This window comes from Cetorhinus maximus, chromosome 2 (assembly GCF_964194155.1).
Source record: "Cetorhinus maximus chromosome 2, sCetMax3.hap1.1, whole genome shotgun sequence".
Taxonomy (NCBI): domain Eukaryota; kingdom Metazoa; phylum Chordata; class Chondrichthyes; order Lamniformes; family Cetorhinidae; genus Cetorhinus; species Cetorhinus maximus.
In genome coordinates this window covers 122,262,822-122,280,152 of record NC_135880.1, presented here as the reverse complement: position 1 = coordinate 122,280,152, position 17,331 = coordinate 122,262,822, and the positions used below count along the sequence as shown (strand labels likewise).

General features: G+C 40.3%; 2 protein-coding genes across 7 annotated transcripts in view; one reads left to right on the top strand and one right to left on the bottom strand.

Annotated features, from left to right (window-relative positions):
- LOC144697218 (angiopoietin-related protein 3-like) overlaps positions 1–16,121 on the top strand; it is a 31,220-nt gene extending 15,099 nt beyond the window's left edge. Inside the window, exons 4-7 of the mRNA XM_078569118.1 lie at positions 10,762–10,866; positions 11,186–11,281; positions 12,645–12,920; positions 15,675–16,121. Of these exons, the coding sequence (XP_078425244.1) occupies positions 10,762–10,866; positions 11,186–11,281; positions 12,645–12,920; positions 15,675–15,850 (653 nt within the window). The 3' untranslated portion in view covers positions 15,851–16,121. The remainder of the gene's footprint in view (positions 1–10,761; positions 10,867–11,185; positions 11,282–12,644; positions 12,921–15,674) is intronic.
- The window catches only part of dock8 (dedicator of cytokinesis 8), a 320,640-nt gene that overhangs the window by 153,277 nt on the left and 150,032 nt on the right, over positions 1–17,331 (bottom strand). The window lies entirely within an intron of this gene.

Genomic DNA, 17,331 nt, shown 5'->3' with positions numbered 1-17,331 from the left:
ACACAACACGACAAATGTGCAGACATGTAGCTCTGATAACAGCACAGTCTAGGGGACTTAGGTCAAACATTCAGAGTGTTGCTGGGGAAGATGCAAAAAGCTTCTTGAGGCAGAATTCCATAAATGGATGGTAAGACTAGGAAAAAACAACTCTCATCAATTCAAAGTATCCTGTCAAAGAATCTCGATTGAACCAGCATTCAGGTAACAAGAGACTAGAAGCCTAGAATTCTTCATTTAACAAAAAAATGAGAGGTTAGTTATTTTTCTGCATAATTAACAACTTGCCACAGAAATTGCACTTCCAGTAATCACATGCCCTAAAGCTGTGGCTTCCATGGCCAGAATTTTTCCCTCATTTGGCAGGTTCGGCGGGAGTGGACGGGGGTGTTCGGGAAGCCGACCGCTGCCTGCGATTTGCTCTGCACCGCAATTACACGCAGGCAGGCCAATTAAGGCCCGCCCTATGTGGATCACGAGTGGCAGTGCTCAGCGTTGCCTGTGCGGACGTGGGGAGGAGGGAGAGCGGGCCTGGCGCGTAGTTCGTGCATGTGCACGAAAGAGCGCTTCAATCTCCCTGAGGCATGGAACTGCCTCAGGGAGATTGAAGTGCTTTTTAAAAAAATTAATAAAGACAATAAAAATTTAACGAAACATGTACTTTGTCCTTTTGTCTATGACATCTTTGGCAATCTCTTCTTTGCCTCCACCTATCACTGGCCCCCTATCCAGCTCTACCTGTCACACCCCCTCTACCAGCTTATATTTCACCTTATTTCTCTATTTCCTTAGTTCTGATGAAGAGTCATACGGACTCGAAACGTCAACTGTATTCCTCTCTGCAGATGCTGTCAGACCTGATGAGTTTTTCCAGGTATTTTTGTTTTTGTCCCCTCATGTGACTGCATCACATGAGATGGGACATGTTTTTAATTTCAAAATAAAGTTTTTATTTAATTTGTATTAGCTTTAGGAAACCTCATCCCACTCGTGGATGAGGTTTCCTAAAAAATGTAAAGGCCGCTTGGCCTTTTTTGCCTGCCCGCCAACTGTTAGGTTGGACGGGCAGCGTAAATTTCAAGTTAATTACCTCATAAATGGCCTTAATAGGCCTTTCAATTATTGGCGGGTGCATAGCCGACTCTGGCGTGCGCCCGCTGAACGAAATATCGTGCGTCATATTACGCTCGTGTGCATAAGGCGTGCACCCACACGCTGAACATAAAATTCTGGCCTATGTGTTTGCTGCTGGTTTGTTACTTACAGAGAAAAACAGATACTTTGTTTTCATTGGCAGAGGAACTGCAAGCCTTGGGCTCTTAATTCAGTAACTTGTATAGAAATACAACTCAAATAGTCCACTGTGGGAAAACTATTACTGGCCAAGGTCCAAACAGTTGAAAAGCATAAGGGTGAATAAGTAGACAGGATGTGAGAATATTAACTCAAACAGACTGAAGGCTTAAAGCAATCCTGTTACCAAAATACATTGTTTCTTGATTAATTTCTGAGACCAAAGGGGATTATAAAAACTTCAATTCTCTTGCATAACAAAATTCTGTTGACGGCACAATATATAAATATTCTTTCTGGCATAGAATAGTGACAAAGCATACTTTAACTGAAATGTGGTATTGTACCACAAAACAGTACAAAGTACCTTAAATTGCTGACCACCCAACTTCCCTTCCTGGCTCTCATGTTAGCTAATATTGTTAACTGTTTTGTCCCCTCAGATACTGTTCCCCACTTCTTCAAATCTGCCATCATCACCCCTCTCCTAAAAAAAAACACCTTTGACCCCACTGTCCTTGTGAACTACCACCTCATCTCCAATCTCCTTTTCCTCTACAACATATGAGCATGCTGTTGCCTCCAAAAACTGTGTCCATCTTTTCTGCAGCTCCATGTATGAATCCCTCCAATCAGGTTTCTGCCCTTCCCAGACTACTGAAGCAGCTCTTATCAAATGACATGCTCTGTGACTGAGACAAAGGTAAATCATCCCTCCTTGTACTAATCGACCTGTCTGTAGCTTTTGGCATGGTAGACTACATCATCCTCCTCCATTGATGTCCAGCTGGATGGGAATGGTCTCACCTGGTTCCATTTTTATCTATCCAATTGTAGCCAGAGAATCACCTGCAAAGGCTACTCTTCCCACTCCCTCACCATGACCTCTGGAATGCTCCAAGGATCTGTGCTTGGCCTCCTCCTATTTTTCACTTATATGCTGCTCATCAGTGACATCATCTGAAAACAAGTCTGGTTCCACATCAATACTGACAAACCTAGCTCTACCTCACCATCACCTTTCTGGGCCCCACAACTATCTCTGATTTGTCACACTGCTTGTCTGAAATCCACTACTGGATGTGTAGGGATTTCCTCCAACTAAATATTGGGAAAACAGAAGCCATTGTTTACTGGACTCCGCTACAAACTACTTTCCCTAACCACTGACTCCATCCCTCTTCCCTGACAACTGTCTGAGGCTGAAGCAGAGTATTCATAACTTATTCATAGCATGGTTAGCATGTAACTTCAAGATAAGCTTCCGACAACATCATGGATCATCATGACCACTTACTTCTAGCTTCATAACACTGTCCGACTCCAAATCCATCTCTGCTTATTTCCTGCTTATTCATGTCATGGTTACTGCTAGTCTCGACTATTCCAAGCTCTCCCAGCTGGCCATCCATTTTCCACCATCCATAAACTTTAGCTCATCCAAAGCTCTGCTGCCCATATCCTAACCTGCACCAAATCATGTTCACCCACCTCCCTACCTCTGTAACATCCTACAATCTTATGAGATCTTTGCAGTCTTCCAATTCTGGACTCTTACACGTCCCCAGTTTTAAATGCTCTACCATTGGCGGCTGGGCCTTCAGCTGCTTAGGTGCTAAGTTCTGGAATTCCCTCGCCAAACATCTCTGTTCTACCTCTCTATCCCCCTTTAAAAACTATCTTTTTCCAAGCTTTTGGCCATCTGTCTCAATTGCTCCTTTGGTAGCTTGTGCCAAATTTTGTTTGATAATCCTCCTGTGAAACACCTTGAGACCTTTTATTATGTTAAAGGTGCTATATAAATGCTAGTTGTTATTGTTGGGTGAAGGGAAGGGAGAACAACATACTCCTGAGAAATAGGTATTACTCTGTTATATGATGCAGAAAGAAACATTTCCTTTGGTAGTTTTATCTCAATATGTATATTGGTAACTAATCATGGATAGTCAGTGTACGCTGAAGCTTCAGTGATTTAAAGTTTTGGATAGTCAATCCAGGGCTTCAATGCACCAGAACGAACACAGAACGAATTTGCAAAAATTTCAACCCAGTCTTTCTTTATAAGAAGTAACAGCAGTGCTATTTCCCAATCTTATTACAGTAATATTTCACCAACTCAACATAATTCCCAAACACTGATGAATGAAATGCTTGCTTCTAGCAGGCTGGACAAAGAACTATTAGAGCTGTTACCTCATGACATATTAAAATTGAATTGTTCCACGGTTATGGCCTTCCAAAATTGGTGATTCTAGACAATGGAAAAATCCAATAGCATGGCCCAGATTTTCACTCCCAGGTCAGGTGCACAGAGACAGGAGAATTCCCGGCCTTTCAAACTCGACCTTTAAAAATGGCCGCCCGCAGTTCCGATTTTCATTGCGGGGGAGAAGGTTGGATTAGAAGTCGGGCCTGCCGCCCCGGAACAAGTAAAGAGGCTGCCGGGTGCAGAGGCTGGCTGGCCGGTAGGCCTGCCTCTGTGCTCCAGCGCTTTGTTGAATTAAATTAAAAAAAGATTGAAATAAAAAACAGCTCTCCAGCACAGGACCCCCCACACATGCTCCCCATGCCCCATCCATGACAACCTATGCCACCTCATGACCCCCACCCAGCCCATGACTCCTCATAGCTCCTATGCCCTCTACATCCACATGGCCCTTTATAGCCCCGATGTCAGGTTAGTATCACCTCATGCCAACCCATGCCCTCCACCCACCACCCTTTGCCCTTACCCACTCCATGTCAACTCACCTATTATCCTACATATGAACATCTGAAATAGGAGTATCAACTAGGACATTCCTACTACCATCCAGAATGGGGCAGCTAACTCATCAGAGACCGAAGAATCATTCCCTGCCTGATCGATATGACTCAGTACTTCACCAGGCTTTTTAATGAGCCATTTAAGAACACATTTTAGTTTAAGTCAGAGAAATGAACTGTCTTTTCCTAATATCTGAATGTCTCAATGCAATGTGTTCTGATATATTTCACTAACTATAGTAAATACTCTGAAGACCAAAATTGTAGGCATTTTTTTGGATTGAAGGAAGAAGATTATATTATAAATGTTATAATTTTACTTGGCTTATCTGTAGAACGCACTGAACTGTTATTGGCTCTGTCCCACCATCCTATCACCAACGAAAGAGAACATAACTATCGGTCCTTGACATTCAATGGCATTACCATCACTGAATCCCCCACTATAAACATCCTGGGGGTTACCATTGATGAGAAACTGAACTGGACTTGCCATATCACTACTCTGGCTACTAGAGCAAGTTAGATACTAGGAATCCTGCGATGAGCAATTCACCTCCTGACTCCCCAAAGCCTGTCCACCATCTACAAGGCACAAGTCAGGAGTGTGATGGAATACTCTCCACTTGCCTGGCTGAGTGCAGCTCCCACAACACTCAAGAAGCTTGACACCATCCAGGACAAAGCGGCCCACTTGCTAGGCACCCCATCCGCAAACATTCACTCCTTCCACCACTGACGCACAGTGGCAGCAGTGTGTACCATCTACAAGATGCACTGCAGGAACTCACCAAGGCTCCTTAGACAGCACCTTCCAAACCCATGACCACTACCACCTAGAAGGACAAGGGCAGCAGACACATGGGAACACCACCACCTAGAAGTTCCCCTCCAAGTCACTCACCATCCTGACTTGGAAATATATCACCGTTCCTGCACTGTCACTAGGTCAAATTCCTGGAACTCCCTCCCTAACAGCACTGCAGGTGTATCTACACCACATGGACTGCAGCGGTTCAAGAAGGCAGCTCACCACCACCTCAAGGGCAATTAGGGATGGGCAATAAATACTGGTCTAGCCAGTGATGCCCACCTCCCATGAATGAATTAAAAAAGTCCCAAAACGAACTGTACACACTCTGCTATAAATAGTTTCAAGGAGAACTTGGGACAGACCAATCTCATGTTCCTCTATCTCTGTAGCTATACACAAAAAAGGTCGAGCGACTTCTGTATCTGAACATCTACAATATATTTGAACAGTTCCAAACAATGGGGAAAATAGTGTGACATGGACACCTTTGCTTCAGTACTGCTGACCAGAAATATTTTGTTGTCAATACACTGCATTCAACGTAATGTGGTTATAATCCTTTATGACAATCCACAACCACCTTTTTTTCAAGCAATGAGATAAATATGTTGAAATGTGGTGATAATTAAAAGTTTTCTATATTTTCTATAAGGTGATCCAATGTCTAAATGTAAAGATATTTTTTTCTTTACTTTTTCATTTTTCTTTATTCTTTCATGGGATGCAGGTGTTGCCGGCAAGACCAGCATTTATTGCCCATCCCTAATTGCCTTTGAAATGAGTGGCTTGCCAGGGTCATTTCACAGAGCAGTCAAGAGCTAACCTCATTCCTGTGAGTCTGGAGTCAAATGTAGGCCAGACCAAGTAAAGAAGGCAGATTTCCTTCTCTAAAATACATGAGTGAATCAGATGAGTTTTTAACAGCAATCGATGGTAGTTTCATGGTTCCAGGTAAATTAATTGAATTTAAATTCCACAAGCTGCAATGGTGGGGTTTGAACCCACATGCCCAGGACATTAGCCAGGGCCTCTGGATTACTAGCTCAATGACATTACCACTATGCTACCATCTCCATGTGGCTCATGGAATAGCTGTTCCTACCCATCATGTAAGGAAGCGGGACATATGTTCTTGTGCACTTTCTGCTTCCGCTTCCTTTGCATAATGCGCCATTGCACATGGTACCTCATAGTCAACATGGTGCAGTCGTGAAAATTTGAAAGACGCAATAGAAATGGTAAGTTCAAATGGTTGTGAACAAGAAGCAAGTTTCAATGGTCAAGCAATATAATGGAACCCTGGAAAATAAATGAACTTCAATTTATTAACATCAAAGTCGAATTTCACCTTAGATAAAACAGGTACAAGATGTGGACATTTTTTCCAATATGTCTGCCAAAAACTGCCTTTTGTTATAATGATTGCAGAGATTTCATATCATTGGAGCTATCTGATTGTTTTGGAGTCTTGTATTACAGTCTGAAAGATCAATTATCAACTACATAATGTAATGAATGTGCAAAATTTTAGAATACATATTCCTTTTCGCAGAGAAATAATCGGAACAATAGTTTGACTAATTTGCTAGAGTTCTTTGAAGATCTGACAAGCAAAGTGGATAATGGGGATCCTGTAGGTGTAGTATATCTGGACTTCCAGAAGGCCTTTGATAAGGTGCCGCATAAAAGATTAATACACAAGATAAAATCACATGGAGTTAGGGGTAATATATTAGCTTGGATAGAGGATCGGCTAACCAACAGAAAGCAGAGAGTCGGGATAAATGGGTCTTTTTCTGGATGGCAAGCTGTAACTAGTGGGGTGCCACAGGGTTCGGTCCTTGGGCCCCAATTATTTACAATCTATATTAATGACTTGGATTCAGCGATAGAAGGTTAAATTTGCAAAATTTGCAGATGACACCAAAATAGGTGGGAAAGTAAGTTGTAATGAAGAAATAAGAAATTTACAAATGGATATGGACAGGTTAGGTGAATGGGACAAAATTTGGCAGATGGAGTATAAAATGGATAAGTACGAGGTTATCCATTTTGGTCGGAAGAATAAGAAGGCGACTTATTATTTAAATGGAGAGAAACTCCAGAATGCTTCAGTGCAGAGGGATCTGGGTGTCCTCGTGCATGAATCGCTGAAAGCTAGTATGCAGGTACAGCAGGTAATAAGAAAGGCAAATGGAATTTTGGCATTTATTGCTAAAGGAATAGAGTATAAAAATAGGGAAGTGTTGTTCCAACTGTACAAGGCATTGGTGAGTATCACCTGGAGTACTGTGCACAGTTTTGGTCCCCTTACTTGAGGAAAGATGTAGTTGCATTGGAGGCGGTTGAGAGGAGGTTCACTAGATTGATTCCAGAGATGCGGGGCTTGTCTTATGAGGAGAGATTGAGCAGTTTAGGCCTATACTCGCTAGAGTTTAGAAGGATGAGAGAAGATCTAACTGAGGTATATAAGATGCTAAAGGGGATAGACAAAGTAGACGTGGAGCCGATGCTTCCCCTTGTGGGGCATTCTAGAATGAGAGGCCATAGTTTTAGGCTAAGAGGTGGTAGATTTAAATCAGAGATGAGGAGGAATTACTTTTCTCAAAGGGTCGTGAATCTGTGGAATTCACTACCTCAGAGTGCAGTGGATGCCGGGACGCTGAATAAATTTAAGGAGGAGACAGACAGATTTTTAATTAGTAACGGGTTGAAAGGTTATGGGGAGAGGGCGGGAAATTGGACTTGAGGTCGAAATGAGATCAGCCATGATTGTATTGAATGGCAGGGCAGGCTCGAGGGGCTGAATTGCCTACTCCTGCTCCTAGTTCTTATGTTCTTATATAACAGTCTCAACATTGTGGACATAATGTGATGTTTTCACCTACAATATATGAAAAATGGCACATAATCATGTTGTTTAAGATAAAGAAATTCAGAATAATGCAGCTTGATGATGTTTTTCTATGATTTTCACGTGTGATTGCACCAGTAATTTTATGTATTTTGACACAGATGTAACAAAACATGTCACCCTGCCATTCCAAAAATATCATCGATACTGTAAATTTAAATTTAACTCCAATCATTATCTGTCCTTACATCTTGTCGCTTACAGCATTTTCAGGTATATTGTAAGATATGGAAGATTATTGAAAACAAATCCAATTTTGAAAAACAGTTATCCATTTGTCCTATTATAAACATTTAAAAGTCTTGGATTTTACACATGTCCATTGTCAAAAATATATTAATTGTAAGCTGGTAATTTTCTACCTTTTCATATTGGGGAGCAGCTGAGGATTTATAAGCAACTGCCGATTTACAAGGAAACAACAATACTTTATTTAATTTAAAAATATGTTCAGCCCCTAATTGTCCTCAGCAATTAGACTTTATGATCTTAAAAAGGCAAGCTAGGTTTCACAATACTCCACCTTAGCAATAGAATAGCATATTGTGCATAACACTGTATTGTATAATGCTGCTGTCCTTATCTATGTTATCACGGTATCCAAATTACCTGACAACTCAATGGAAGATGGTAGAACAAAACAATGGATAAGCTTATCCAAAATAGTAGTTTGATGTATGAAGAGGCCATTTGGAATGAGAATTTCATAGAATTTTGATCACTATTGTATCTGGAATTAAACTCATATTCAGCATTGGGTTGCTCTTCAGTGATGTAAAAATTCCTTATTACATACAACCCACAAAAGGTAACAGAGCCAAAAACACATGAAATGGAATGAATTTTAGAAGGATTAAAAGGATTAACTGAAAGGTTAAAAAGATATTGCAGACTAAGGCCTGCAATAGCCTTATTGTCAATCTCTCATGGGAGACATTCCATAGTAGCTAAGTAAAAGAAAATGAAATGTGTAAATATTCTGAGAAAATTAGAAATATATTTTGTAAACTTGTCATGGAGTCATTGTGGCACAGGAGGAGGCCATTTGGCCCAGTTGTGTAACATTTTTAGGAATTTGGAATGGGTCATGTATGATAGCTCAGTCTCGCTCCTAGTTTTGTTTTGGCAAGGAATGAATAAAATTAACTATACATCATAATCAAAGTGAACAAAACATGAGCTATTTGATGTTCAGCCAATGCCCAAGCAACTTGTCATAAGTACTTTACTGACAGTAGCTCAAAAAGAAATCTTTTTAATTGACCTGAACCTCGCCTGAACCTCGTCAGCTACCAGGGCTTGAAAACATCTGAACCCCCTTGGCATGCATTTAGGGTAGCATCAATTAGCTTTCCTTATAACATCACCATCTCTGAAACATAGACCCTTCTGCTGAAAAATACTTATAGTCTGGAAAAGCTTAATTAAAGTATTTATTGTGTTCATTGGCACATGAATTTTAAAAATAGGAAGAAAAACACAAGTAGGGAATAATGAAAGTTCACCGAACTTGTCCATTCTGTAGATGAAGTAAAATTTGGTGCATCATGGAATTAACTTAATCGACTCAAGGACAGCAACCAACCAGTCACAGGAAAAATCTACATTAGTCAATACTTTTTGAAATATTTTCCTGGTCTTTGAAGAATGTCAAAAGGTGCTTTAAGATGTTAATCAAATCATACAACCCATATTGTTCAATTTTCAGCAGGTATAGTCCAGGTTACATCAATGGTCTCAGCAGCAAATCTGAGCTTTTTTTGTACGACCCTCAAACCCAATAACTGGCTATTTATTCAGCTAATTTTTTCAAAGAAGTTAATTGACATAGCATCTGTGGCTTTTGCTGTGAGTCTATGTATGGTGACAAAGAAGCGTTGCATAGTAAAATGGGAAACTACAGACTGGTTGATATTGATGGAATGATGGCATTCTTCTGAGTATTTCAGGGATGGAAAAATCATTGTGACATGGCTGGTCCAAGGAGATATGTATAATTCTTGGTAGGATATGCTGAACAAGGTTTTGGAAGGTGGGGACTAGCATGATCAGGGGTAACATTCTGCGTAGCAAAAATCCTGTGATGGTGTTTGTGTAGTGGTGTAGTATGGATAGGTAATCAATTACACATCTTTGTTATTAGTTTATAATTAAAAAAATGACACTTTCTGCATTCACATTTCAAAACTATTGGATAAAGGCAAAATGATACTGAACATTTTATGTGCAACTTTCTAAATATGACATCATGAAGTTCTGTTCCCGTTGCATTATGGGAATCATGCCCACACTTCACTGGAATAAAATTTGAATGCAGAGATAATTTTAATGAGGTAAGCCATGGCAATTAAGGGAATGGAGTGCATTACTATCGTGTCACCATTAAATTTTAGAAGTACCATTGCACCAACATGTGGCAGAGATAAGAAAGCAGGAATGAAAAAACTGCTGTTCAATCCATAAAACTTATTTCTTTATCATCTGATGTTCCAATTCCCACACTGACAGCAACTTGAGGTGACGAGGCACATTGGATAAAATAACAGCGTTGGCCCGATAAAGTGTAAAAGCAGCACAGTGTTTGGGGCTACACATCCCGTAAATAAATAAAATAAATTAGTGTCCTGGGATCATGAGACAAATCCAGGTTTTTACTGAACTTGACAATACAGACTGTGAACTTTGCATTCATTTTATCCCTGAGCTTTTAACTGAGGATACTCTCCGCTACCTCACCCACTGATCGTATTGATAGGCTGATGTAGGTGAACCTTCATTATAAACCAATACATGTTAAAGTGTGTTGTCATGTATAAGTTTGCCACAAAAGGCAAATGAACAATGGAAGAAAAATTTTCAAACCATTTGCTATAGTCTTTACTTAATTTGCCTTTGGGGAGTATTCTAATTTAAATGCTGTTTAACAGATGTCATTTAATTATAACAATTAAAGTTTACTCCTCATATTTTCCAGCTGACTGTTATCAGATTTTCAAGAGGGGTGAAAGAACTAGTGGAATATATAGCATTCAGCCAAAAGGATCCCAGCTACTGCAGACATATTGCCAAATGACTGCAGGTCAGTTTGGACAGTTTTATTCCAAATCTATTATGCTTCTATGCAAAATCTCTGAGCACCTGTACTTGATTTCATCACATGTTACAATTCTCAAATGTAACAGTTGAAGAAACGAATGTCAATGTTATTAAGGAAATGGCATTATTAGTGGGGATTAGTTGCCCTTCCACAAGTAAAATACACAGAACATTACATTGTCAGTTCCTTCTAAAGCCTATATTAATAAGCATTATCTTCAAAGAGCTGCGTGTGAACAATTATCCTGCCATGTCTTGTCTCAGATTAATCCAAACTCTCTCTCTCCTGCACTCTCAAACAGAAACTGGTTGGACTGTGATTCAGCGGCGATTTAATGGCTCTTTGGATTTCGATCGGTCCTGGTTCGATTATATGACTGGATTTGGGGACCTCCATGGTAAGAATCTGACACAGTATGTATTGGATAATATTATTCCATCGGCACCATATTCAAATATTAACCAAATATTCAAATATTCAGAGAAAAAATATACTTAATTTCTTTTTATGACTTGATTACAATTCTTTGAGATATTGTTAATTGAGTTAAAATAAAGTGAATTCCAATTAATCAAAAGGTTATCAACCTGAAATGTTAACTGTTTCTCTTCAAAGATGCTGCCTGACTTGCTGAGTATTTCTAACGATTTGTGCTTTTATTTCAGATTTTCAGCATCTGCAGTATTTTACTTGCTGTTGCTTCTGATATTGCTCAATATTAATGAATATAATAAATCGTCATCATCTGCAATACTGTGGGCAGATTCTTAGTTCTTGATATCCACAGAAGAAAGCTCTAAAAAAAATGTCAGAAGATTGTCTTTTGTTATTTTATCTCAGTTTTAGAACACATCAAGATCCAAGCATGACGATCATACTCAAAAAGCTTGCACTGTGGCTAATATTGCATGCATTGACTTTTCCAAGTTGACTGATTTTATGTGGAGAATTTTCTTCCTGTCGGGTGGGCTGGTTGGGAGAGGGCGCAGGTGGGCACGGAGCCGATCGCCACCCACGATCGGCTGCGCGCCGCCATTTTACGTGGGTGGGCCAATTAAGGCCCACCCAGCGTGACACGCGCCCGGTAGCGCTCAGCGCTACCTGTGGGGGCAGGGAGAGGAGGGAGAGGAAGGGCCTGTGCTGTTTCGCGCATGCGTGCAAAAGGGCGCAGAAATCTCCCTGAGGCACGGAGCTGCCTCAAGGAGATAAAGTTCAAATTGAAAGTTGGAAAAAAAAGAAAAAATAAAATTATTCAGACATGAGCTAGGACATGTTTATGAATTGTCATAAAAATTCTTATTTCATTAATAAAACCTTCATGAAACCTCATCCCGCCTGTGGATGAGGTTTCATGAAAAATGCGACGGCCGTTTGGGCTCTTCGCCTGCCCGCCAACCTTAAGGGTGGATGGGCAGCCCTTTCAAATTGGTCAATTAGTTTATTAATGGCCTTAACAGGCCTTTGACAGTTCAGCGGGTGCACAATCGACTCCGGTGCGCGCCCGTCGAACGAAGGATCGGAATGACGTGCAGTGACATCGGGACGCACACCTGATGTCACTGCGCATCATTTTACGTGTCGGCATGCGGGACCTGCCCCCACACGTCGAACAGAAAATTCTGGCCTATGTGTTTCCAAGGTGTTTTTTTTAATTTGTCCTATATGTATGTAAGGTAAATCTGTATAATACGAATGAACTATTAATGCAAAACATTACTTATTCTCCACCCTTCAAATCAACTGATCTCTTTTCTGTTCAGGTGAATTCTGGTTAGGTTTAGAAAGCTTCTATCAAATAGCTCATCAGGCCAAATATATTTTGCGAATTGAGCTGGAGGATTGGAAGAATGAGACACGATATATTGAGTATACGTTTAGGATTGGCGACAAGGACAACAATTATACCCTGCAAATCGGTCAGGTTTTGACTGGAAACCTCTCGTCAGCCATCAGTGATTGTAAAGCCCTTCCTTTTTCCACCAGTGATCAAGACAATGATCTTCACACTGTTATAAACTGTGCTGGGCAACATTCAGGTATGATGCTGTTAATTACAATCAGCGGATCCATTGTCTTATTTGGTTCTGATCCATACCGACCAGAATGGTCGACAGGTTCAATTCCTAAACGTTTTTTTTATTCTTTCATGGTATGTGAGGATTGCTGTCAAGACCAGCATTTATTGCCCATCCCTAATTGCCCTTGAGAAGGGTTGGTGAGCCATCTTTTTGAACTGCTGCAGTCCATCTGGTATAGATACAGCCACAGTGCTGTCAGGGATAATTTCTAGGATTTTGACCCAGCGATGATGAAGGAATGGCGATATAGTTTCAAGTCAGGATGGTGTGTGGCTTGGAGGGGAACTTCCAGGTGCTGGTGTTCCCATGCATCTGCTGCCCTTGTCCTTCTAAGTGGTAGAGGTCACAGGTTTGGAAGGTGCTGTCAAAGGAGCCTTGGGGAGTTGCTGCGGTGCATCTTGTAGATGGTACATGCTGCTGCCACTGCGTCGGTGGTGGAGGGAGTGAATGTTGAAGGTGGTGGATGGGGTGCCAATCAAGTGGGCTGCTTTGTCCTCGATTGTGTTGACCTTCTTAAGTGTTGTTGAAGCTGCACTCATCCAGTCAAGCGGAGAATGTTCCGCCACACTCCTGACTTGTATCTTGTAGCTGGTGAACAGGCTTTGGGGATTCATCAGATGAGTTACTTGCCACAGAATTCCCAGCTTCTGACCTGCTGTTGAGTCAATATGGCTAGTCCGGTTAAGTTTTTGTTCAACGGTAACCCCAGGATGTTGATGGTGGGGGATTCAGCGATGGTATACTATTGAATGTCAAAGGGAGATGACTAGATTCCCTTATTGGAGGTGGTCATTGCTTGGCACTTGTGTAGTGTAAATGTTACTTGCCACTTGAGGGGACTGTGGCGTGGTGGTGATGTTACTAGACTAGTTATCCTGAGGCTCAGCCTAATGCTCTGGGGACACGCAGTTCAAATCCTACCTAGGCAGCTGGTGGAATTCATATTCAATGAATTAGTAAGTCTGGAATTAACAGCCCTTTTCAGTAATAGCGACCATGAAACTATTGGATTATTGTAAAACCCATCTGGTTCACTCATGACCTTTAGGGAAGGGAATCTGCCATCCTTATCCAGTCTGGCCTACATGTGACTCTTGGCCCACAGCAATGTGGTTGACTCTTAACTGCCCTCTGAAATGGCCTAGCAAACCACTTGGTTGTACCAAACCACTAGTCACTATTGTAACCGCTACGTTTCAATAGTGACTACAGTTCAAAATTATTTTATTGACTGTGAAGTTCTTTGGGACGTCCTGAGGTTGTCAAAAACCATACATGTGCTAATCTTTCTTTATATAGAACAGACATGGTAGCCCTGCACTTGTGCCATCGGAAGGAGAAAAGGGCAAAAATATTTGAATAGAAGAACAAAAACAAAATCTGCCTCCATGGTGATTAGTACTGGCAGAGTGAACCAGACATGTATTCAGAAAATAGAAGCTGTTTCTTTGTTTCTTGTTCCCCCTAGTTGACTCAGTAACTTGCAGTATTATATCACTTGTTAAATGGTTTATTAAATAAATGAAAATTCATGGAGTAATTGGCAAAAATAAAGGTGATTTTTGTTGTGGGTATTTCAAAGCCTCTTGTTGAATAATACAATGAATATTAATAAATCTGAATTTTAGGTCTTTTATTCACATATTACTCTGCCATGTTGTAATTGTGCATCTACCAGACATCACCAACACACGAGGAGTCCATTCCTCTGTTGTGACTGGTACACAATTCTATAAATACATATCTACAGAGTAATTAGGAAACCAAACAGATAGAGATTTTCATCAATATTCCAATGCTCTTTGAGCCAATTCATTTAATAAAATATGAATATCATTCCACGAGTCTTCTGTTTTGCCTCCATGAACACTTAGTGTAGCTAAAATTCAAAGCAGTTAACTGCTGTTTTACCAGTTTTCAAGTTTGATGCTCTCTTCCAGTATGTACTAGGGAATAACATAGACTACAATTATCACAACTTTGACTGCTTTAGTGACTCAGCAAGCTGTTACTGATTAAATCAACTGGTTCACAGTGGACTGAATTGATTATTCAGAGTTGTGAACGGTTCATAAATATGAAATTCCAGTCAATGTTTTCTCATGATCTGCTAATTCATAATAAGTGACACTATCTCCAGAACATCTGCTACCACAGAGGCAGGATTACATTAACAACCTTCATAAATTTTACTTATTGGTTTCAACGCATTAAGATATAGTGAATTCTCATTGCACCTCATCCTCCAACAGCTGTTCTTATTTATAATCTTCCAGCTTGTTTAATTAATTTATTTTGTTATAAGTTACAAATTAAATTACCCTGGACACTCCTGCAACTCCTAGATTCAGAGTTGCCTAGTGGCAAGTCTCATAACTGCCCCAACTGCTAGAGAATGAGAGGGAAGGAAATATAATTAAAATTAATTTCCAAAATATAAGTGTGATTCGGAAATGATGTAATGTGGAGGAGGGATAAAGGGTTCGGGTTTCCTGACAATCAAATGGAATGAGAGGAATTTATAAAAATGTTGACCAACTTCAGTTGGCCAATTTTTATTTTTGGATTTCTGATTTGGATGAGAATGACAACCACCCAACTCAAAAACACTGAACTCGCTTGTAATTATTTGGATGGATAGATATTTGTGCTACTGTTACTTGACAAGTTTTGTTGCAAACTGAAATTAGAATATAATCTTTCTCCTTATAGGCGGCTGGTGGTTTAGTGCGTGTGGAGAAGCAAATTTGAATGGGAAATATCTTAGATCTAGAATCAGTAGAAGGCCAGATCGGAAGAAAGGTATTTTCTGGAAGACTTGGAAAGGCAACTACTACTCTTTTAAATCTACACAACTAATGGTCAGGCCTAAGAAGATTATGAACTAAGAAAACATCCTGAACTTCTGTGAACTTGAGAGTGACAAGTTCAAGCAGCTGTACCAAAGTTTACATTCCCAGAGCTTTATTTTATTACAGCTATCAGCACAACTAATCTCACATGATAATTCGCCATTAGAACTGGAAAGCCCGAGTTTCACCTCTTATGTTTCTGTGCCTTGTCTTTATTTATTATCATTGAAACATCTTGATGATTAAGTTGCCACTTAAGAGTCTCTGATGCTGAGGAGAAAATTCAGGGGGCTGTTCCCATAACTGAATTACAAAGGCATTGATCAGAACTTTGGGGCAGCTGGTGGACCCATTTTGAGGCCTCAATTAAATGGGAATGGTGAGCTGCATGTGACAAGTAGGCATATCCATATAGCTTGCTGGATTCAGGCCAGGAAGTCCAAACACCACTGGGCTGGCAGGAAGGTAAGTCCAGGAAGAGTGTTGTGATTGTGGGGACAGCCCAGGATGGTAGTGGCCCAGATTCTTTTTGTGGGACCTGGAGGTGGAGTCCAACTCTTAATTGTTCCACAAAAATAATTTAAAACTTACCTTTCCAGGGTCTCTTCAGCTTTATTGCCAATGAAACTGGTTAGAGAATGCATGGCACATGTTCAAATGAATTATATCCTACAATGGCAGCTGGAGCCCTATAGGCATGCATTTCAGTCGCTCAGTAATAGGCCTCTCTGAGGGCAGGATATTGACCTTAATAGGCTGGCAGGCCTATCGACCTCATTTTTGAAGCCATTACTGTCAATTTCACAACTTCAAACCAATGTCAAAGTTATTCTAATGTTCACGTGCCTATTTGACAGAAATGTTTTTGTGGACAGTTTTAAAAATGTGGCAGTCTCCTGATGGCTTACTTGGCAAGGCAACAACCCAGTGCAGAACTGAACCATATGGACCAAGAAGGTTCTGCATTTGATCCCTGAGAAACCCAATCTTATGCAGGATGATGATGGGGGCTCTGATTGGCTAATGAAGATATATATATTTCTAATAACAGGCATCTCTGGGCTTATTAGAAATAATAACACTTACTACGGACTGATTCGTTTGCCTCGCATCAGTAGAGTTTTTGAGGGTGGTAGTGTTAGGAGATGAGAAGAGATGAAATATGTAATGCTGGTATATTTCATGATATCTAAAATTTTAAGAAAGCTCCATGTTGAGAATAAAGCTTCAGCGAATGATACAGCTCAAAAAGAATTTGTAATTGTATTACCTGATCTTTATTTAAACCATATACTGTGTTATAACTCTACAGGACAGAGTGCATCATCTCTTTCTAAAGACCTGCCTTCCTGATAGCTGACCCCTTTGTTACCCTGCTCTAGTGCTGAAATTATTATAAAAGAGCCCATCCAACCACATGAGATATAGCATCATACTGAAGAAACATAGATTTTTAGCATCATACTGAAAAAACATAGAATTTTCTTATAATGGTGATTATGAAGAACATAGCAGGT